Source organism: Meles meles, chromosome 17, assembly GCF_922984935.1.
Source record: "Meles meles chromosome 17, mMelMel3.1 paternal haplotype, whole genome shotgun sequence".
NCBI lineage: Eukaryota > Metazoa > Chordata > Mammalia > Carnivora > Mustelidae > Meles > Meles meles.
This window is the reverse complement of record NC_060082.1, coordinates 28,773,243-28,795,689: the sequence shown is the minus strand read 5'-3', so window position 1 is coordinate 28,795,689 and position 22,447 is coordinate 28,773,243. Positions and strand designations below refer to the sequence as shown.

The 22,447-nt window shown below is 39.5% G+C and overlaps 1 protein-coding gene and 1 non-coding gene across 2 annotated transcripts in view; both read left to right on the top strand.

The window, feature by feature from the left end:
* The window catches only part of IPO9 (importin 9), a 54,079-nt gene that overhangs the window by 21,238 nt on the left and 10,394 nt on the right, over positions 1-22,447 (top strand). Inside the window, exons 5-14 of the mRNA XM_045983180.1 lie at positions 2,669-2,757; positions 3,371-3,457; positions 4,456-4,575; positions 4,689-4,789; positions 4,989-5,047; positions 5,623-5,774; positions 6,494-6,592; positions 7,924-8,030; positions 8,403-8,542; positions 11,519-11,678. Coding sequence (XP_045839136.1) covers positions 2,669-2,757; positions 3,371-3,457; positions 4,456-4,575; positions 4,689-4,789; positions 4,989-5,047; positions 5,623-5,774; positions 6,494-6,592; positions 7,924-8,030; positions 8,403-8,542; positions 11,519-11,678 — 1,114 coding nt within the window. The remainder of the gene's footprint in view (positions 1-2,668; positions 2,758-3,370; positions 3,458-4,455; positions 4,576-4,688; positions 4,790-4,988; positions 5,048-5,622; positions 5,775-6,493; positions 6,593-7,923; positions 8,031-8,402; positions 8,543-11,518; positions 11,679-22,447) is intronic.
* Positions 11,839-11,974, top strand: LOC123928552. The gene has a single exon (XR_006815761.1). It is a non-coding gene; the product is annotated as a small nucleolar RNA SNORA42/SNORA80 family (small nucleolar RNA).

The following is a 22,447-nucleotide window of genomic DNA, read 5'->3' as shown; positions in this document are numbered from 1 at the left end:
TCAACCAAGGCAAATTTCAGAACAGTGAAATAAAATTTTTATAGGAATAAAAGAAGATAAAAACAGTGTAGCTATGTAATTCTTACCTTAATTTGGTCAGCTTAGAGAATGTAGCATTTAGTATCTTTTCTTTCTGTTCTAAGTAGGTGACAAAAATATTTACAGAAAAATACTTTTAGTCTAAGGAGATTTGGTGGATATCTCATCTAAGCTTGATTAATCTATTAATCCCTCACAGAACAGAGAACCCAGAACCTGAATTTCCCAGTCCTCTAGATGAAGTCACTGCTGTTTTGCCTTCAAGGAATCTTTACCTGGATATTAGCCACCTTCTGTTGATCTTTTAGAAATTGTATTTCCCTTCAGTTCATACAGATTTGTGAAATGTCTGCCTATGTCTTACCTCTTCTCTGTGCCCTGCTAGCTTACCTGAAATGTATTCCTACCTAGTTATGAATGCCATTTCTTTCTTTTCTTTCTTTCTTTTTTTTTTTTTTTTTTTTTTTTTACTCTGTTTATTGAACTTGGCATCTGGTCCTAGTTTTACTTATCTATGTTCTGTTGATGGTAGATAACATCAGTTCTCTGTCCAAAAGCAAATTCCCCATCTCCTTTTGTTTTCAACCTCCTCTTCCCATGTCCTGGCTGCCTTTTTGAACTACCCGCTTTATTCCTATTATCTTTGATGGGTACTTGGGATATAGAGCAGACTTACAAAAGAGCAAACGTTCCTTGTTCAGGTTTTCACTTTCCTGCTTACTACTTCCCTTGCATGACTCATTATTCAGGTAATTTCATACACCCCTCTCTGTGGAATCAGCCATCCAAGATTCTTTATTTACAACTTGATGGTGCCAGATCAGTTAACAGATACGTTTTCTACCAAGGAAAAGAAGCATGTTCCCCTCAAGTCTTCCAACACAAAGTTTGGCTTTTTTAAAAACCTGAGGAGAAAGGCAGTTTACATTCATCATACTTGGAATACTGTAGAACCATCATTGTGCTTGACTAAGGAAATCACTGTTAAGTGAGATCACTTTTCTGTCAGCCACAGGGAGAGAACTCCGGGGGAAGTGGGTACTGTTTTATATTGGAGTCAGCAGACACAGGGTGGATAGCTGCCAGCCTCCATTCCCAGATAGCTGCTTCCCATGCTTTCAGATGAGGATAGACGGTGCTCTCACAACAGCAACTCAGGCGTGCTTGAAGATGGCAGAACGTGGTGTATGGATGGGAGCCCAGTAGGAGAATGGGACTCATTGTCTTTGGGTTGGTTTTTTTTTTTAAGATACTGTACACTTTTTTAAGCCTTTAGTAAGCCTTCCATTAAGCTTATCTGTTTGTAAGTGAGAACTAACACACACCAGTGGTGTGAAGGAAATGCAAACATAGCAGCTGAGGACTGAAATATTTGACCACAGGTATAGCTTTTTTTAGTTTCAAGAAGTTTGGAGATTGAGATATTTCCAGTGCCCCACACCTTTTCTGACTTGCTGAGTGACCTCAGAAAACTTATTTTGGACTTGAGCTTATAAAGTGTTAATAAATCGGGACTACTAGGAATGAATATAGGAGAGCAAAAAAATGTGGTTAAGCACTTCATTAGTAGAATTAAGCTAAACTATTTTTTATACAACTTGTTTTCATTAATATGCTCTTCATCACATTTGTTTGGACTAATTTCTTTGGCTTTCTGAATGAAATAAGAACACTCATTTTATTCTTCAGGAGGAACCCAAGCTAGTAAAGAAGACTCAGTCTTGAATATATGATCTTCATTTGACTTCTGGTGATTGATACTGCCCAAAATTTGTGGGGTATATTAACCTTGAAAGTGCTGACATGGATTTCTTGTAGATCCTCCTGAAAAATGTCCCAGGTGATGAGCTCCATTTCCATAGTGATCATGTGGAATTGGAAGGAAAAGCAGTAGATAAAGTGAACAGACACAAACTCAAGGGCTTGTATTCCACAGATTAGTAACATGAACCCCAGGGTCCTTCATGCTGTCTTAGTGCTTGTGGAGAAAGTGAAAAGAAAGACACGACCCCTGTTTCCTTCACCTTCTTCAAGCCTCTTTCATGAATAGGTTCCTTTTTGCCACGTTCCTATGGTAATCCCTTCTGTTCCAGTGAGCAGTAGCCTCTGATTTCTAGGTCAATAAATGGCATTCGCTGAGAAGAGTAACATAAACAGTGGAGTTGGAGCCTAGTACGCCTGCATTTATTTTATTATGTGCTCAACATCTCACCAAGGGAGAGTATTGAAAATGGAACCAAAGGTAAGACACCTCAAGGTGCACCTGGATGTTGATGATCGGGCATCATTAGATTAATAAAGGATTTCCCTAAGGTGACCTTCCAAGGACTTTGACACAGCTCTTACAGATTTTCTTGCAGTGTGTTTGTTTCTTCAATATTTATGTAAAGTTTCTTTCCTCACTCTTATGTATTTTTCTTTATCTTTGGGCTCTTCTCTTCCCCCTTCTAACAAATAATAGTTATTTGCACCTTTTCCTTCTCCAGGATAAGACCACCAGACCAATGTCTTTACCTGTATGCTCTCTGCTTGGGAACTGCCACTGAGAAGCAGTTCAGAAATTTTCCCACTTACATCTTCATAAAGCACTGTTTTGGTTTTTTTTTACAGTATTTTTTTTCCTTTGTAGAATTCACTCGAGAAGTAACAGACACACAGATGCCACTTGTTGCTCCAGTCATTCTTCCAGAGATGTATAAGATCTTCACGATGGCCGAGGTATGGAATGTCAGCTCCAAGATCACAGCGAATAAGAGCTGCTCAGGTTCTGGTCAGCCTCCACATCTCATGTGGGAAACTGTTGTGTTTGCTGCCTCTCCCCGTACCTGAAGACCAGAACTGACAGAGGTCTGAATCTGGATTAAGCTTAGATCTTTCACTTAAATTGTGAGGGCCAGCCTTTGATGAGAGAATGAAATAGCATCTGCATTGTTTCCTCACATCTTTCCTGCCCCATATGCAGTATAAGTAAACTCTGAGTACCTAATGGGTAATGTTTTAACCTCCCTACTCTCTCTGCCACTAGCCAAGAGTCTGTCTTTTGAAAGAAATACATTGACTGTTTTGAGATTTCAAGTAGCACCCATTCTAATATTTTAAATCAAATAGCCCACAGAAGCCTACATATAAGGCTAATCCCACTGAGTTCTAACATTCTGCTGGCTTTTATTCTCTGGATTAGAGAAGAAGTCTGTCCTGGATATGAGTATATGATGTTACCCTTCTCTAGGGAATCCAGTCCCATGTCAGCACTGAGAAGTCAGTTTTTCTTCTAGTCACAGATTTGCAGACAGACACACCTATCTCATGGCTACGTTGTAACTGTTCATAGGTGTATGGTATTCGAACCCGTTCCCGAGCTGTGGAGATTTTTACCACTTGTGCCCATATGATCTGTAACATGGAGGAACTGGAAAAGGTAAGGAAGCCTTTGGGTCAGTAACAGACTTCATGCTTAAAAATCTCTATGCCACGGGGCGCCTGGGTGGCTCAGTGGGTTAAGCTGCTGCCTTCAGCTCAGGTCATGATCTCAGGGTCCTGGGATCGAGTCCCACATCGGGCTCTCTGCTCAGCGGGGAGCCTGCTTCCCTCTCTCTCTCTCTCTCTCTCTCTCTCTCGCTCTGCCTGCTTCTCTGTCTACTTGTGATCTCTCTGTCAAATAAATAAATAAAATCTTTAAAAAAAAAAAAAATCTCTATGCCTTCCATCAGAGGCATAGCAGTGACTAACTCATTTCAGTAGAACCACAGTGCACCCTGATTTAATCAGAGTTGTGGATGCATTTAGCATTTTGACTACATTTTTCGTTTGTATATAGTTTAGTTTCCTTTTATGTGAGCCTTATTTCTTAACCACATCCTGTATCTTTTCATATGAGCCATCTCTCAGAACTTCACTACTCTCTTATGGCCCTCTCACGTGAGACAGAGCTAGCTGAAAAACGCCAACCCTGTCATTCAGAAGCAGTTTTGAAAAGTTAGTCTTGGGGCACCTGGGTGGCTCACTCGTTAAGCATCTGCCTTTGGCTCAGGCCATGATCTCAAGGTCCTGGGATCAAGCCCTGAATCGGGCTCCCTGCTCAGTGGGAAGCCTGCTTCTCCCTCACCCACTCCCCCTGCTTGTGTTCCCTCTCTCACTGTGTCTCTGTCAAATAAATAAATAAAATCTTTAAAAAAAAAGTTAGTCTTACATATAATGGCTTTTAAGGAGGCCATGGTGAGGAACTGCAGGTGTTGGAGATGGAAACCTGAAATCTTGGGTAACACTTCCAGTGACTTAATGGCTGCACTCTTCTGATTGGAATCCGAGCTGGAAGAAATATTTAGATGCCTCAGATCTGTGTTTCGGAGTTTGATATGTCTATTGAAACCATTGATTAGTGGTATGTCCGGTACTGACTTTGGTGTCTGTTGTCAGGGTGCAGCCAAAGTTCTGATCTTTCCTGTGGTGCAGCAGTTCACAGAGGCCTTTGTTCAGGCCCTCCAGATACCAGATGGCCCTACATCCGACAGTGGGTTTAAGATGGAAGTCCTAAAGGTAAACATTTACTACCATTGAGATACTTGGAATTTCAGAAGGTGGTTTGAAATCCTTGGTTTTTCTCCTATATCATGTGTAACTCTTAGATCTTTTTCTTTGTAATTTCTCAGGCAGTGACAGCCCTGGTGAAAAACTTCCCAAAGCACATGGTGTCCTCCATGCAGCAGATTCTGCCTATTGTTTGGAACACCCTAACTGAGAGTGCAGCTTTATATCCTTTTCAGAAAGCTTCAGGGACCTGCTGCCACCCGTAATCGGGAATCTAGCATTAGGTCTTGCATTCATGTGGTTCCATTTTTTTTAAATGAGTTTTTTAAAGTATCTATTCTCAGGGTTGGAATGTTATGCATTCCCTTGTAGAATACATGTAAAGCAGACTCCAAATTCTGTTTCTTTACTCTTCATCATACTTATGTGAGGACAGAAGTAAATTACACAGAGGAAGTTGAAGATCCTGTGGATTCTGATGGTATGTAGTTTATCTGATCTTGACAGATATGCCACGTAGGGAGGAAAGGGATCTAGGAAAGGCAGAAGACAAAGAAAAACAGTAACGTAGAGGCTTCGCTCTCTTAAGTGAGTTTTCTAATTGAGTTTCCTTTTAGTGTATTAGATGTGGGAAAATGGGACACTGAAAATCTTTAATCTGTTCCTCAAAGTCATTTGCATAAATCTCATAAAATAGAATTTCTGAGTTGGAAGAGCCACCTCAAAGGCCATCTCATCTAGCCTACTTCTTTCTGGCAGATGATGATACTTTCATTTCTGTTTTAATATTTTTAGTTTTTCAAATAAAAAATAGACTTGCTGGAAAATATATTCAGTGTTTCTGATTCTTTTACTTGAAAAACCAAAGAATATTTGATATTCTCAAAGTTCCTTTCTTCGACTCCTTAGCTCCCCCTCTTCTGTTCCCTTGGGAATAATAATCAGCAAGTACTTGAAATACTCATTAATTTACAAAGATAATGTAGTTCATTCTAGCAGACGTGCTTTCCGTTTGCCTTCTTGTCATTAAAATCTTCTCTTGTGTATTTCCTGTAGGTGAAGTCCTGGGCTTTGAAAATCTCGTCTTTAGCATTTTTGAGTTTGTCCACGCTCTCCTAGAAAATAGCAAATTCAAAAGCACTGTTAAGAAAGCCTTGCCCGAGTTGATTTACTATGTAATCCTGTATATGCAGATCACTGAGGAGCAGGTAAATGATATTTGGGGAACAGTTACCAGCTTGTTTTGGGAAAGTGCAACTTGGATGTGAAATCTAGGTCAAGGGAACAATTTTTATTTCTAAAAATAGACACTAGAAGAGTAACTTCATGTAAAGTTTTGGGAAAGCTTTGATACCATTTTATTGCCAGAATTTCTGGGTGTTGTGGTTTTATGAACTCTGATATCAGGTAATTAGACTCTGAGAATACTTTTACCTCCATAGTACCACTAACCAAAGACTCTGGTCTCTAAAAGAATTTATTCCTTTTCTGTAAATACTGACACATAGAGATCATTAGCTTGGTTGATGGATCATTAGACCAGAATAGAGCATTAAAAAAAAATAAGATAATGTTTCCTCTCTTACATAAAGAGTACAAGAATCAACGTAATTTCCACGTTAAATATTCCATGAGACCTAATATATTCAGAGAGTTCATCTGTCAGAAATAACAGCCAATGAAAGGTAGCAGAGAACTAGTAAGCAGCCACATTCTAAAATAGCATCTACTAGAGAGGAATAACTTTTGCTACTTACCTTGATAAAGGATTTGCTTGTCTACATCAAAAAGAGAAGACTTTGAGGCTAGAGTTCCGTTCAAGATAAAAACAAAAGATTGAAATCTTCCACTGTGTGTGGATGAAAAAAAGAGAACATATAAACTAGATTGGCAGTCTCACAAAGACCTAACTTCATCATCCTTTCAGATTAAAGTATGGACAGCCAACCCCCAACAGTTTGTAGAAGATGAGGATGATGACACTTTCTCCTATACAGTTAGGATTGCAGCTCAAGACCTATTGCTGGTAAGTGGGTTCCCTTGATACTTAACCAGAAAACCCTAATCAGTCACTTGAGTGTTCCCTCTTCTTCTTAGGCATCTAACCCAAGTTGATCAGTGTTACTGAGTGACTGTATCTCAGAGTTCTTTGAGGATAACAAGAAAATCTCAAATGAAGTTTGAGACTTAGAAATTCCAAAGTCATTGCTACTGGTTTTGGTTTATAAGGAAATAGTAGATGTAAAAATTGTACAAAGGATAAAGTGTTCTAATGAGTAAGGATAGTTGAATCAGGAACACTCAGTTTAGTCCACTCTTAAGCCAGAATTTGTAGCACAAACCAGATGTTGGCAGACTTTAAAAAAAAATTAGATTGCTGGGAGAAGAACATCCAAACATCTGCTGTTTTCTTTGGCCCTCACTAGAGCATAGAATTTTCTCTAGGCTGAAGTTCTGTGAAGAAGCTGCCTCTTGCTGTGTTGGGTCAGAGGTTTGTTCTCATTATTAGTGAACATTTCTTATTGTCCTTCAGTATTTCTAAGGCACCTAGGAAAGATCACATTAAGTTCGCATTTGTAGATTAGCCTTATTTTTTCTACAGTCACACTCCGAGAGAATAAATAATCTGACCTATTGTCATCCGAAGCTGAGTCTGTTACAGCTCACTTACACTCTACTCAATCTAGCCATTGGGAGCTTTACATTTTGTTAGTTTTCCAATGCCTAGGCACTGCAGAAATATAAATATTACTCTAATTCCGTTAAAGATCCTGAACTAAGAGGGTTTGTATTTTTAATACACCTAATCAGAGTTTAGAATGTATCTGTGAAATAGTTTGAACCACTGAGTTTGCAGTTAAGTTTTCAGTTTGCAATTAAAATGCATTTAATTCAGGACACCTGAGTGGCTCAGTTGGTTAAGTGTCTGCCTACGGCTAAGGTCATGATCCCAGGGTGCTGGGATCGAGTCCTACATCCGCTCCTTGCTCACCCGGAGCCTGCTTCTCCCTCTGCTTGCCACTCCCCCCTGCTTTTGCACACATGCTCGCTTTCTCTCTCTCTCTCTCTCTCTCTCTCTCTCTCTGGCAAATAAATAAAATCTTTAAAAAAAAAAAAAGTGCGGGCGCCTGGGTGGCTCAGTGGGTTAAAGCCTCTGCCTTCGGCTCAGGTCATGATCCCGGGGTCCTGGGATCAAGCCCCGTGTCGGGCTCTCTGCTCTTCAGGGAGCCTGCTTCCTCCTCTCTCTCTGCCTGCCTCATTGTAATTTCTCTCTGTCAAATAAATAAAATATTAAAAAAAAAAAAGTGGGTTTAATTTACACAAACAGGTTTATTAGCCCCTCCCCTCTCTCCCTAGGCTGTGGCCACTGATTTCCAGAATGAGAGTGCGGCAGCCCTGGCTGCTGCAGCCACTCGGCATTTACAAGAAGCTGAGCAAACCAAAAACAGCGGTACCGAACACTGGTAAGAGTGAGCAGCAGATACTTAACTTAGGAACATATTCTGGGCATCAGATCTGAGACAATCAAATCCTTGCTTTGAATCATGTGTTTTAAAGCAGTTCTTCCCAACCTTCAATAATTGGTTACAATGCTTTTCTTTTATCCTTTAATTTAAAAAGCCTTGGAGGGAAGGACTTTAACTTTGTTTTTAATTAAAGAAATCTGTTTATCTAAATGTCACTGTTTTCAGCTCTGGATTTAGGTAGGAAGGACAGAAAATGGACTTTTTGGGTCAGATTGTGCTGGAATGCCCTTTCAGGTTTCTCCTTCCCTCAGGTGTTTATCATTTTGGCAGTGTAGTTTGTTTCACCAGACTCTGGTATCACTTTCTCAGGTGGAAGATACACGAGGCATGTATGCTTGCCCTTGGCTCAGTGAAGTCCATCATCACAGACAGTGTGAAGAATGGCAGGATCCATTTTGACATGCATGGGTTCCTGACCAATGTCATCCTTGCAGACCTCAACCTTTCAGGTATGTTTCAGCACAATGCCAGGATTCTCGAAGATACTTAAACCTGTCATCATGTCGATTACATTGTCCACTTAGATAGGTAAACCAGGTATTCATGTGTTCTTTGGGTAAAGTCTTTCTACACTAGAGTTTGAAGTCATCTGAGTTCACTAAAACAGCCTAGAGACCTTGACTCAGCTTTACCAACTAAGAAATATTGCTGCATTCATAATTTTTCCACTCTGTTCACATTTCCTTCCAAGTCACTGCCTGTATTTATGGCTGGTTCTAGCATTTGAATAGATGCAAATTTGGTTACTGTACCTTGAGAACTTTGGCTTGAGTTTTGTCATTATTAAGTCCAAAATACCTTCAGGCGGTTTGTGTCAGGCTCATTCTTCCTGTTTACTTCCTGTCATTTTTCTCAAACTTTATTCTTGGCCAATATCCAAATAATTAAAATGTTCCATTCTCAAGTCCATGTTAATTACTTGCCTTAAAAAAAAAAAAGTTGGGGCGCCTGGGTGGCTCAGTGGATTAAGCTGCTGCCTTCGGCTCAGGTCATGATCTCAGGGTCCTGGGATCGAGCCCCGCATCGGGCTCTCTGCTCTGCAGGGAGCCTGCTTTCTCCTCTCTCTCTGCCTACTTGTGATCTCTCTCTCTGTCAAATAAATAAATAAAATCTTTAAAAAAAAAAAAAGTTGGCTCTATTATATTAGACTCGGATTTCTCCAGCAATGCAGAACAGTAGCGAAGAATTACCATCTCTCTATTTGACATCTTCAGCTATGTTGCTTCTGCCCATGCGATGCCTTATTCTCTTCCTTAGACCCACCCACCCCCACCCTTATTACAAAAGGCCATCTTTGCTTTCTCCGAGTACATAAATCATGGGACATTTGGCATTATTTGCTCCATTCCTAGTCCATTCACATGCCTCTCACTCATAGACTAGCCCTTCGAATAGCTGAAGCCATTTGAAAACATTCTACTCTGGGGCACCTGGGTGGCTCAGTGGGTTAAGCCTCTGCCTTCAACTCACGTCATGATCTTGGGGTCCTGGGATTGAGCCCCACCTCAGGTTCTCTGCTCAGCAGGGAGCCTGCTTCCCCCTCTCTCTCTGCCTTCCTCTCTGCCTACTTGTGATCTCTCTCTCTGTCAAATAAATAAATAAAATCTGACTTTAAAGAGGTAATATGTTATAGACTATCTCACAATGTCACTTCCATTCTCTGACTCACAAAATTAAAATGGTTGAACATCCAGAGCTCAGGCCCATTGGGAATGTCCTTTTTCACTCTGCACTTATGCTGATGAATGTTTTCTTTCTCATACTAGACTGTAAGGTTTCTGAAGGTAGAAATCATGATGCTTGTATCCCACAGTGCCTTGCATGTAATAGGCATTTCATAATTATGTGTTGAATGAAAGTGTTAAAGTTTCTTAAACCCATCAATATATTTTTTGTAGAATTTACCCTAGTAAAAAACCTTCAAAAATTCATGGAGACTTGAGAATATTTATAATTGAGACTGGGGCAAAGTTTTGATATATAGCATTTATTATCCTGCCAATAGCTCGAAGCTTTTCTGCATCAGCCATTCTCAAACTTTCTGGTGTCAGGACCTCTTTACACTTAAAAATTACTAGAGATCCAAAAGAGTTTCTCTGTGAATTTTATGTGTCAGTATTTAGCATATTGGAAATGGAAACTGAGAAGTTTTGGGGCACCTGGGTGGCTCAGATGGTTAAGCATCTGACTTTTGATTTTGGCTCAGGTCATGATCTCAGGTCGTGAAACTAAGCCCCAAATCGGGCTCTGCACTGGGTGTGGAGTCTGCTTAAGATTCTCTCCCTCTCCCTCTGCCTCCCGCACTCTAAAATGAGTAAATAAATAAATCTGAGAAGTTTGTAAAATATAGGAAATGCTAACATACATTTCATTAGCTGTCAGAGCCATGGTGTCACACATCAGATCACCTCTGCAAAACTCCACTGTATACTTAAGAAAGAACGAGAATGAAAAAGATGGGTCATAACTTGGTATCACTATGAAAGTTTCAACTTTGGGACTCCCAGGAGTCCCTGGGCCATACTTTGAGTACTTCTGTGTGATGGAAATTTGTATGTGGTTATCTGACTGGCAAAGGTTGTTATATTCTGTTCATTAATTCTCAACAACTACATGTTTACGAGTGACTAAGGTAGGCCCTGTGATAAGCTGATTAAATACAGACTCTGTCTTCAAGCAGCTTATAGTAGGCAGAGGGTAGATATCCTCACACTGGTGGCTAGAATAACCAACAAAATATGTAAGAATATATAAGAAAGCTAAAGACTAGCACAGAGATAGTTAGGATTACTTCAGCCTAAGAGATCAGTTGTATGATGCAAATAGAGGTGAATCTGTTGGCTTATATACAAGGCACAGAAATGGCAAGGTAAGATGCGAGTTGCTGGGACAGGTATGTGCTTGAGTTCAGAGTCCATGAAAGGAAGTCATCGATAATGCTAAAGCTACTGATCATAGGGGGGCTTGACTATAATGCTTAACTAAAATGGTCTTTATTTGGTAGACTCTGGAATTTATTGACAGGTACTAAGTAAAACAATGATAGCTATAATTTATATTGTTTCATTAGTGGTCCAAGAGTAGGAAAAACTGGCAATGGAGACATTTAGAAGACTAACTAGTGGTGCCGGTAAAGGATAATAAGAGGTAGGGATGGGAATGAAGGAGGTAAGTCTTTATAGCCTAAGAATATTCAAGATCTGCTTTGCAACAAATAGTGAAAAGCAAAACTGGGAAAATGCATTCTGTACCATAGGACGAACATTTGCTTTTATCTGATAAGATTATCCTGTTTCCTTATTTAAGTTGTGTATATTATGTAGTATCCAGTTACTGTAACAAGTTGAGGATGGAGGTGGAAAAGGAGGAAAGGCAAATAACAAACTTTCATTGTCCAACCCCTAATTGCTCTCTCTTCTTCCCAGTGTCTCCTTTTCTCTTGGGCCGGGCACTTTGGGCTGCCAGTCGGTTCACTGTTGCTATGTCCCCTGAATTGATCCAGCAGTTTCTACAGGCAACAGTTAGTGGTCTTCATGAGACACAACCCCCATCAGTTCGAATTTCTGCCGTGAGAGCCATCTGGGGGTGAGTACACCACCTTAGGGTGATAAGAGAAAATTTCTCAGAGTAGAAGTCCCAAACAGCATTTGGCCAGTGGATTATGTTGCTTGGAAGTTTCTGATGAAAATCTACCAAATGACAAACGAATCATAACAAAAAAAAGTATCAAGAACATGGCTTCTATGCATGGGTTTGGATTTGTGGCAGGCTCGTCCTCCCTGGGCCTCTCATAGTGCCCCATGCCAGAGCAAACTGTGGCCCTGAACCACTGCCTGGCCTCTGTGCCATAGGCTGCAGGCACTGAAGTGGGTCACACGGTGAAAAGAGAAAATTGAGGAAAAAAAAGAAAGAACATGGCTTCTTTGAGTCCCAGTAGATCTTGTTCCCTTTCGTTCCTCATTCCTTGAAAGTTCACTCCAGCTCTGGAAACATCTAGATCAACTCCCTTTCTTAGAAAGGTGAAGACTTGAGAGATAAATAACCTACATAGGATGGTACAGTGAAGAATTACAGAAACACTGGCGCCTGGGTGTCTCTGTTAAGCATCTGCCTTCAGCTCGGGTCGTGGTCCCAGGGTCCTGGGATCGAGTTCCATGTCAGGCTCCCTGTTCAGCTGAAAGCCTGCTTCTCCCTCTCCCACTCCCCCTGTTTGTGTTCCCTCTCTTGCTGTTTCTCTCTCTGTCAAATAAATAAATCTTGAAAAAAAAAAAAAAGAAAAGAAAAAGAATTATAGAAGCAGTATTAGAGCCCCAGGTCATTTTATTAATTGATTTCTCTGTTTTAGAGACTAAATTTGGGATAACAAGGCTTAGAAACACCGCTTGTTTTTTCCCAGTTTTACCTCCCCTTTTCACAGCTAATGTAATACTAGTGACTCAACTGGTCATTTATTTATATTCCTACCAAGATCAGAGGGAGTATTGTTGTTTTAAGAAATATTTTAATGTCCAAACTTAAGAGTCTCAGTTGAATCCTAAAAACTACCTAAAATCCTAAAAATATAAAATTCATCTTCTACCTATTGGTACTCTCTTCTTACCTTTTGAAACAGAGATGTGGATGTTGTGCATTATTATGTATGTCTTTAGGAAGCATTGAGGGGAAATAATGTATGCAGCATGGCTGAGTAAGATGCCCATCACTTGTCTCCGTCCCTCAACAATAACTTGGCATCTATTGATGGACAACAGTGCCTTTGTGGGAGCTGTGAGATCCAGAGAGGAGTCTGAAACCCCAGCGCTGTCCAAGAACAAGGAGAGCCCTTTTGAGAAGTCAGGCTCACACCCAGCGGCTGATGTATTAACCCTAGTCCTGGCTGTAGCCCCAGACACAGCTTCATGTCCTTAAGGGTTGGCTCCAGCCCCATTTGGCTTGGATTCTATCACCAGCACCACACATCAAGTATCTGGGAGGATCTTACCCAGCAATGTGTTGGAGATTAGAAATACAGACCTCAGTCCCAGCTGCAAACCCTGAAGTAGTCCATGAACTGGCTCCACCCAGTCTCAGCTGTGGTCCAGGGACCCCTGGAGGACACAGATTTAGACAATCAGAGAGCCTTTGCAACAGTCCAGAAGTCCAGCAGAGAGATTCCAGCAGAGCTCTGGAGCCAAAGCAGTCCAAGACTACACTTTTAAAGACTGCAAGAAGCAACCGTTACTTCAAATGTGAAGACCACAATGCAAGAACATGAAAAAAATCAAGGAAACGTGACACCAAAAAAGGTGTGCAGTAATTTTCCAGTAACTGACCCCAAACACAGAAACGTGTGATATACCTGATAAAGAATCCAAAATAGCTGTTTTAAGGAGCTCAGCTATAAGAAAACACAAAAATCCCTCAGTGAAATCAGAAAAACAATACATAAACAAAATGAGAAGTTCAACAGAGAAATAGAAATCATGAAAAAGAACCAAGCGGAAATCCTAGAGATGAAGAATACAATGAATGAAATTTTAAAAAGCAACAGAGACCATCAAAAGCAGAACAACTCAAGAGGAAGAAAAGAACCTGTGAACTAGAAGACAGGACCTTTGAAATTTTCCACTCAAGGAGGACAAAGTATAAGGAATGAAAAGGAATGAAGAAAACCTGTGTGAACTTGAGGATACCATTAGGAGAAACGATCTGTGATTTATTGGAGCTCCGGAAGGAGAAGAGAGGTAGAAGGGGCAGAAAGCTTAGTTTAAAAGAAATAATATCTGAGAACATCCCAAATCTGAAGAGAGATTGTACATCCAAGTTCATGAAGCTAAAATTTCAATTCAAAGTGATCTTCTCCAACATCCATTATAATAAAACTATCCGTTAGTTTAAAAAAAAAAAAAACTGTCTAAAATCAGATGGCTTTTAAAGCAGCAAGAGAAAAATATTTCTCTCATTTAAGGGAATCCCTATAAGACTATGAGCTGACTTTGCAGCAGAAACCTTGCAGGCCAGGAGGGAGTGCTGAAACAAAGAACTGTCAACCAAGAGTACTCGGCAAAGATGTCCTTCAGGAATGAAGGCAAGACAAAGTCTCTCCGGCAAAGCTGAGGGAGTTCTTCACCACTAGACCTACCTTACAAGAAGTGCTGAAAGGAATTCTTCAAACTGAACTGAAATTAATAATATGAAATATACAACACAGGTAAAGATAAGTATGTAAGAAAAGTCAGAATACTCTAATACTGTTATCTGCCAGTGTGGTAACCACTTAACTCTGAAGGTTAAGGGACAAAAGTATTGAAAATAATTAGTTAAATAATTTGTTAATGAATATACAATATAAAAAGTTAAATTGTGACATCAAAAACATAAGAGAGTGAATAAAGAGTAGAGCTTTTGTATGCAAAGTTATCAGTGTGAAATAAACTGTTACATCTGTAAATGTTTTATGTAAGCCTCACAGTAACCACAGAGCAAAAATCTGTAATAGACAACAGAATCAAAGCATTCCACTATGGGAAATCATAAATTCACAAAGAGAGCAAGAAAGGAAAAAAGGAACAAGGGAACTACAGAAGAGCCAGAAAACAGTAAGATGGCATTAATAAGTCCTTATTGCTCAAAAAAAATAAATTTTTTTTTTTTATTTTTTTTGGGGTGGGGGTAGGCTCCATGCCCAGTGTGGAGCCAGCCCAGTGCACTGCTTGAACTCATGACCCTGAGATCAAAACCTAAGCAGAGATAAAGAGTCATAGGCTTAACTGACTGAACCATCCAGGTGCCTCTCAAAAATTACTTTAAGTGTAAATGGATTTAAATCTCTATCAAGGGACACCTAGGTGGCTCAGTTAGTTAAGCATCTGCTTTCAGCTCAGGTCATGATCCCAGGGTCCTAGGATCGAGCCTGGCATCAGCATCAGGCTCCCTGCTCAGTAGGGAGTCTGCTTCTCTCTCCTTCCCTCTGCCCTGCCTTATGCTCTCTCTCTCAAATAAATAAATAAAATCTTTATAAAAAAATAAATCTCTAATCAAAAGTCAAGAGTAGCCAAATGGATTCTTTTAAAAAGACCCAACTTATGTGCTGCCTTTAAGAGCCTCACTTTAGGACACATGCTCAAAGAGGGGATGGAAGAGCTATTCCATGCAAGTAGAAACCAGAACAGAACAAGGGTGGCTATGTTTTTATCAGATAAAATAGACTTCAGCTCAAAAGCTGTACAAGAGACAGAAGGTCACTTTTAATGATAAAGGGGTCAATTCAACAAAAAGTAACAGCATTTTTAAATATATATACATTTGACATTGAAACACCTAAGTATATTAAGCAAATACTGACATCTGAAGGGAATAATAAACAATAATACAGTAATACTAGGGGACTTTAATAACCCACTTTCAACAATGGATAGGTTATCCAAACAGAAATCAGTAAGGATATACTGGACTTGAACTATACTTTTGACTAAATGGACCTAATAGACATAGAAAGAACGTCTTTTTTTTTTTTTTAAGATTTTATTTATTTACTTGACAGAGATCACAAGCAGGCAGGAGGCAGGCGTGGGGGTGGGGGCAGGCTCCCCGCTGAGCAGAGAGCCCGATGTAGGGCTCTATCCCAGGACCCTGAGATCACGACCCGAGCTGAAAGCAGAGGCTCAATCCACTGAGCCACCCAGGTGCCCCTAGAAAGAACGTCTTATCCAACAGCACCAGAATAGACCTCAAGCATGCACAGAACATCCTCCAGGAAAGGTCATGCGTTAGGTCACAAAACAAGTCCTAACAAACTTAAGATTGAAATCATACCAACTATCTTTTCCAAACACAGTGAAATAACACTAGAAATTTTTTACAGGGAACTAGAAAATACACAAATATGTTAAAATTAACAAACTCCTAAATAATCAATGGAAAAAGAAATCAAAAGAAAAACAGAAAAATATCTTGAAATAAAAATGGAAACATAACATACCAAGACTTAAGGGATGCAGCAAAACCAGTTTTATTTTATTTTTTAGTTTATATTTTTTTTCTCACCACCTCTGCTCAGCAAAACCAGTTTTAGGAGAGAAGTTTATATATAGAGATAAGTCTCTACATTAAGAAAAGAAAAGAAAAAAGATCTCAAACAACGTAACTTTACATCTCAGGAACTAGAAAAAGAACAATAAATTAAGCCCAAAGTTAATAATACGAAGATTGAGCATAAATAAATAGAGACCAGGAAAACCAGAAAAAACCAACTAACCTAAGAGCTCTAAGTTTTGAAAACACAAAACTGACAAACTAGTTAGGCTAAAAAGAAATGAGAGAAGACTCAAATATAAAATCAGTGGGTTAACGCCTTTGCCTTCAGCTCAGGTCATGATCCCAGGGTCCTGGGATCAAGCCCCCCATCGGACTCTGTGCTCAGCGGGGAGCCTGCTTCCCTTCCTCTTTCTCTACCTGCCTCTCTGCCTGCTTGTGATCTCTGTCTGTCAAATAAATAAATAAAATCTTAAAAAAAAAAATCAGAAATGAGGGGGCACCAGGGTGGCTCAGTCAGTTAAGCCTCTGACTCTTGGTTTTAGCTCAGTTCATGATCTCAGGGTCATGAGATTGAGACCCAAGTTGGGCTCTTTGCTCATCAGGGGAGTCTGCTTGAGGATTCTCTCTATCCCCCTCCCTCTGCCCCTCAAGGCCCTGCTTGCACATATGTGTGCACCCTCTCTCTCTCTAAAATAAATAAAATCTTTTTTAAAAACCAGAAATGAAAGAGGAGACATTATAATTGATATCACAGAAATGCAAAGGATCATAAGAGACTACCATAAATGCCAACAAATTGGATAACCTAGAAGAAATTCCTAGAAACTGTATACAGCTTATCAAGACTGAATTGTGAAGAAATAGATAATCTGAACAGACATTAACAAGTAAGGATATTGGATCAGTAATCAAAAACTTCCATAAAAGAAAAGTCCAGGACCAATGATTTCACTGTGAATTCTACCAAACATTTAAAGAACTAATACAAATCCTTGCTCCGACTTTCCCAGAAACACTAAAGAAGGAGCACTGCCAAACTCATTTTATGAAGCCAGCATTTACCTGATACCAAAACCAGACAAAGACAGTACAAGAAAAGAAAACTACAGGCCAATATCCCTAATGAATATAGATGCAGAAATCCTCAACAAAATATGAGAAAAACAAATTCAACTGTACATTTAAAATATCACAGCTGTGATCAAGTGGGATTTATCCCTGAAATACAAGGATGGTTCAGCATATGTAAACCAATCAGTGTGAGATACCAGTTAATAAAATGAAAGATAAAAATGATAGGATTATATCAGTAGATTCAGTAAAATCATTTGACAAAATTCAGTATCCATTCATGATAAACACAGTGAGTATAGTGGGAACACACCTTAACACAAGAGAGATCAACTATGATAGACCCACAGCTAACATCACGTTTTTCATTTAAGACCAAGAATAAGGGGCACCTGGGTGGCTCAGTGGGTTAAAGCCTCTGCCTTCTGCTCAGGTCGTGATCCCAGGGTCCTGGGATCAAGCCCCGAGTCGGGCTCTCTGCTCAGTGGGGAGCCTGCTTCCCTTCCTCTCTCTGCCTGCCTCTCTGCCTACTTGTATCTCTGTCTGTTAAATAAATAAATAAAATCTTAAAAAAAAAAAAAAAAAAGACCAAGAATAAGACACGGATATCCACTCTCACCATTCCTATTCCACATAGTAATGGAAGTTTCCAGATTGGAAAGGAAGACATAAATTTGTCTCTTTGCAGTTGACATGGTATTATATATAGAAAAACCTTAAAAACTCCACTGAATCATTGCTAGAACTATTTCAGTAAATTTACAGGATACAAGATACACAAAAATCAGTTGTAGTTCTAATAATGACCTTTGAGAAAATTAAAACCATACTATTTGTAATTGCATCAAGAACAATAAAATACCAAGAATAAATTTAACCAAGTAGGTGAAAGTTCTGTACTCTGAAGAGGTCCCTGGGTGGCTCAGTCAGTTAAGCATCTGACTTCAGCTTGGGTCATGATCTCAGGGTCCTGGGGCTAAACAAGGAGCGTGCTTATCCCTCTCCTTCTGCCCCTCCCCCCACTCATGCGTGTGCATGCATACACTCTCTAAAATAATGAAATCTTTTATTTAAAAAAAAAGATCTGTACACTAATATTGATGTCTGTATACTGTATAAGATACTGAGGAAAGAAATTAAAGAAAACACAAATAAGATGGAAAATTAATTCCATGCTCATGCATTAGAAGAATTAATGTTATTAAAATCTTCACTCCTAAAAACAATCTACAGATTCAGTGCAGTTCCTATTAAAACTCCCAGTGGCAGACAGTCTTAAAATTTGTATGGAATCAGAAAAGACCTTGAATGATCAAAGCAGTCTTGAGAAAGAACAAAACTGGAGGCTTCATACTCCCTGATTTCAAACTATATTACAAAACTATAGTAGTAATCAAAACAGTATGGTATTGTCATAAAATAGATACATAGATCGGTGGAACAGAATGCAGAGCCTGGAAATAAACCCACACATAAATGGTCAATTAATTTACAGCAAAGGAGCCAAAAGTATATAGTGGGGAAAAAGTAGTCTCTTCAATGAATGGTGTTGGGAAAACTGGTCGGCCATATGCAAAAGAGTGAAACTGAACCCTTAATCTTATATCATACACCAAAGTCAACTCAAAATGGATTAAAAATTTGAACACAAGATCTAAAACCATGAAACTTCTAGAAGAAAACAGAAGTTAAGATCCGTGGTATTGATTTTGGCAGTGGTTTTTTAAGTTTGACACTAAAAACAAAGGCAACAAAAGCAAAAAATAAATAAGTGGGACTACATCAAGCTGAAAAGCTTTTGCACAGCAAAGGAAGCCATCTACAAAATGAAAGTCAACCATCAAAATGGGAGAAAATATTTGTAAAACATTCATAGGGGATTAATATTCTAAATACATTTTAAAACTCAATAGCAAATGAAATAAGTTAAAAAATGGCACAGGAACTGAATACAGACTTTACCAAAGAAGACCTGTTGAGTGGCCAACAGGTAAGTGAAAAGGTGCTTAACATCTCTAATTATCAGGGAAATGCAAATCAAAACCACAATGAGATAACACCGCACACGTGTTAGAATGGCTGTCATCCAAAACAACAAGTGTATTTTGTTATCCAAAATAACAAGTGTTGATAAGGATGTGGAGAAAAGGGAACTCTTGTACACTGTTGGTGGGAATGTATATTGATTGGTAAAGCAGTATATGAAAAACAGTATGGGGTTTCCTCAAAAATTTTAAATAGAACTACCATTTCTTTTAACAATCCCACTTTTGGGTAAATATCCAAAGGGCATGAAAACAGGATCTAGAAGAGATCACACTCCTGTGTTCATTGCTTGTTACTTAGAGTAGCCAACATATGGGAACAACCTTAGTGTGTGTCAGCAGATGAAGAGATAGAGATGTGGTATACATATGCGATGGAATATCATTTAGCTGTGAGAAGGAAGGAGCTCCTGCCATTTGCAGCAGCAGAAATGGATTGTAAAGCCATCGTGCAAAGTGAAAAAAGCCACACAGACAAATACTGCATGGTATCATTTATATCCAGAACTAAAAATAAAAATCATTCTCATTTAAAAAGAAAGCAGTGGGGTTACCTGGGTGGCTCAGTCAGTTGAGTGTCAGACTCTTGATTTCAGTTTGGGTCATGATCTCAGGGTCTTGGGATCGAGTCCTGTTACGGGCTCTGGGCTTAGTGCAGAGTCTGCATGTCCCTCTCACTCTGCTTCTCCAACCACTCATTCTCATTCTGTCTGTCTGTCTCTCTCTCTGTCTCAAATAAATAAAAGCTTTTAAAAAGTGGCTGCTAATCGAGTCCCGCATCGGGCTCTCTGCTCTGCAGGGAGCCTGCTTCCTCCTCTCTCTCTGCCTGCCTCTCTGCCTACTTGTGATCTCTCTCTCTGTCAAGTAAATAAATAAAATCTTTAAAAAAAAAAAAAGTGGCTGCTAGAGGGTGGGGCTGTAGGGAGAGGTTGATAAAATGATAGACATACTCTATGAGATGATCAGAGGGTCTAATAAAAAACATTATAGTTGATAACACTATTGTATAACTGAAATTTGCTAAGAGAATAGAACCTTAATTTTCTCTCACACACAAAAATGTATGATGTGTTGGATGCGTTAACAAATGAGATGAGGAGGAACTTCAACAGTGTAGGTGTCCATCAATACCCTGTCACCGCCGTGTACACTTTAAATATCTTACGATGCTATATGTACTTACACCTCAATAAGGCTGAAAAAAATCAAGTTAAAAAATTTAAGGTGATTTGTTTGTAAAGCTACATTTTATAATCAGAAAAAAATGTGAAGAAAACTTAAAAAAATAATGTGAAGTCTCTGACTGCATGGGCAGTAATTTACTTGAAAGATGAAGCAAACTTCTGAAAAGGTGACAAAAGCTTTGCACACCAGGGAAATGGACAATTATACATGTTTATAAAATTTTATATAATGTATCAAGGGCTGGATCCCTTGACCACATCTGTGGATCCCAGGTTAGAAACTGTCTATGAAGGGATCCTAGCTATTCTTTCCTTCACAGCCAAGATTTTCCAGTTGATCGTTTCCCTATTCAGTTTCCCAACCAGTTGCAATCTGGCTTCTGTCCTTATCACCTTACTGAAACTGTTTTTTCTGATGTCACTAGCAGACTTTTATGGCCATCATACGACTTTGCTTTTCTTTTGCCCTGGTTTTATGTATTCTTCCTTGTCATAATTACGTATCATTGCAAACTGCCCAAAATCATTTCTGAAACAAGATACTGGTCAACAGATACTCCTACTTGTGTCACATTTCTCAAATCATAGTTATGCCAGCTTTTCTCCAGAGTTCTAAATTAGTGTATCTGCTACTTATCAAATACCAGGACAGATGTATCTTTAAGTATCTAAAAATAAACACTTCTGCTATTGAACTTACTGTTGACCCCCTCCAAGCCTGCCCTACCTGTATTCTGTTTTAGTAGAAGAAATCAGGACCTTTTTTTTTTTTTTAAGGAATTGGTACCTTTAGATCTTACGCTTGAAGAGATTTTGTATCCCCTGTTTTAGTAAAAGTGGAGATCCCAGATCTCTCCCTTTCAGGTCTTGTTCCTTCGCCTTTCATCTCTTCTCTCCTACTACTGCTAGCCTAGCTTGTATTCTCAATTTCTTGTGCCTAAATTGCTGCCATCGCTTCCTAATTGATGTCTCTGCTCCAGCCTCTATTCCAGCAATCTGTAGTATTTTAGCTGTATAACTGTTCTTTCTAAAACAGAAACCTGAGGTGTGCCTGGGTTGGCTCAGTGGGTTAAAGCCTCTGCCTTCGGCTCAGGTCATGATCCCAGGGTCCTGGGATCGAGCCCCGCATCGGGCTCTCTGCTCAGCAGGGAGCCTGCTTCTTTCTCTCTCTCTGCCTACTTGTGATAAATAAATAAAATCTTCATTTAAAAAAAATCATAAAACAGAAACCTGATATTTCTGCTCCTGTAAGTGAAATTCTCATGGTCCCAGTTGTGCTCTTCAAACTGAGATACAGCTATCCTGGTGTGCCAGGTGACACATGAAGCCACAGTCTAAATCTATGGCATCTTCCTGGGGTTTCAGTGTTGCTTGAAGACTTTTGGGGAGGGCAGAGAAGGTATTAGGAATCATTTGTTTAAAAAAAAAAAAAAAAGTTTGAGATACACTGGCTTCCAGAATAGTCTAACCTTCTTTAGTGTGGCATACAAGATCCCAGATGATCTAAGCAGACGATGAGATCTCTGTGATCTACCAGACTGTATAGTTTCATGTTCATCAGAAGAGCAGTAACTGTAAATCCTTAGAGTGGAGAAGCAGAGGGAAGTAGGTAGAGCAGAGTTGAGTACCAGTAGAGAGAAGGGTGCAAAACCTCATCTAAGGTATTGAGAGCTCATCAAGGCCAGATGACAGTTTAGCTCTTAAGGAAAAGTTAGATCCAGAGCAAGGTAGAATTGAAAATCAAGATGTTATGCACCAAAAAACAAAAAGTATGGGGCTCCTGGGTGGCTCACTTGGTTAAGTGTTCAACTCATGATTTCTGCTCAGGTCATGATCTCATGGGTTGTGGGATCTGCTTGTTCCTCTCCCTCTGCTCCTCCTCCACTCGCGTGCACTCCCTCTCTCTCAAATAAGTAAATAAATATTTTTTAAAAGTCTGTGGACAAATCTGAGAGATCAAAGCCCACAGTTTCACTGTTCATTATGGACTTTTAAACCCAGCATCAGACACAAGTAACATGGTTATAAGCCACTTAAA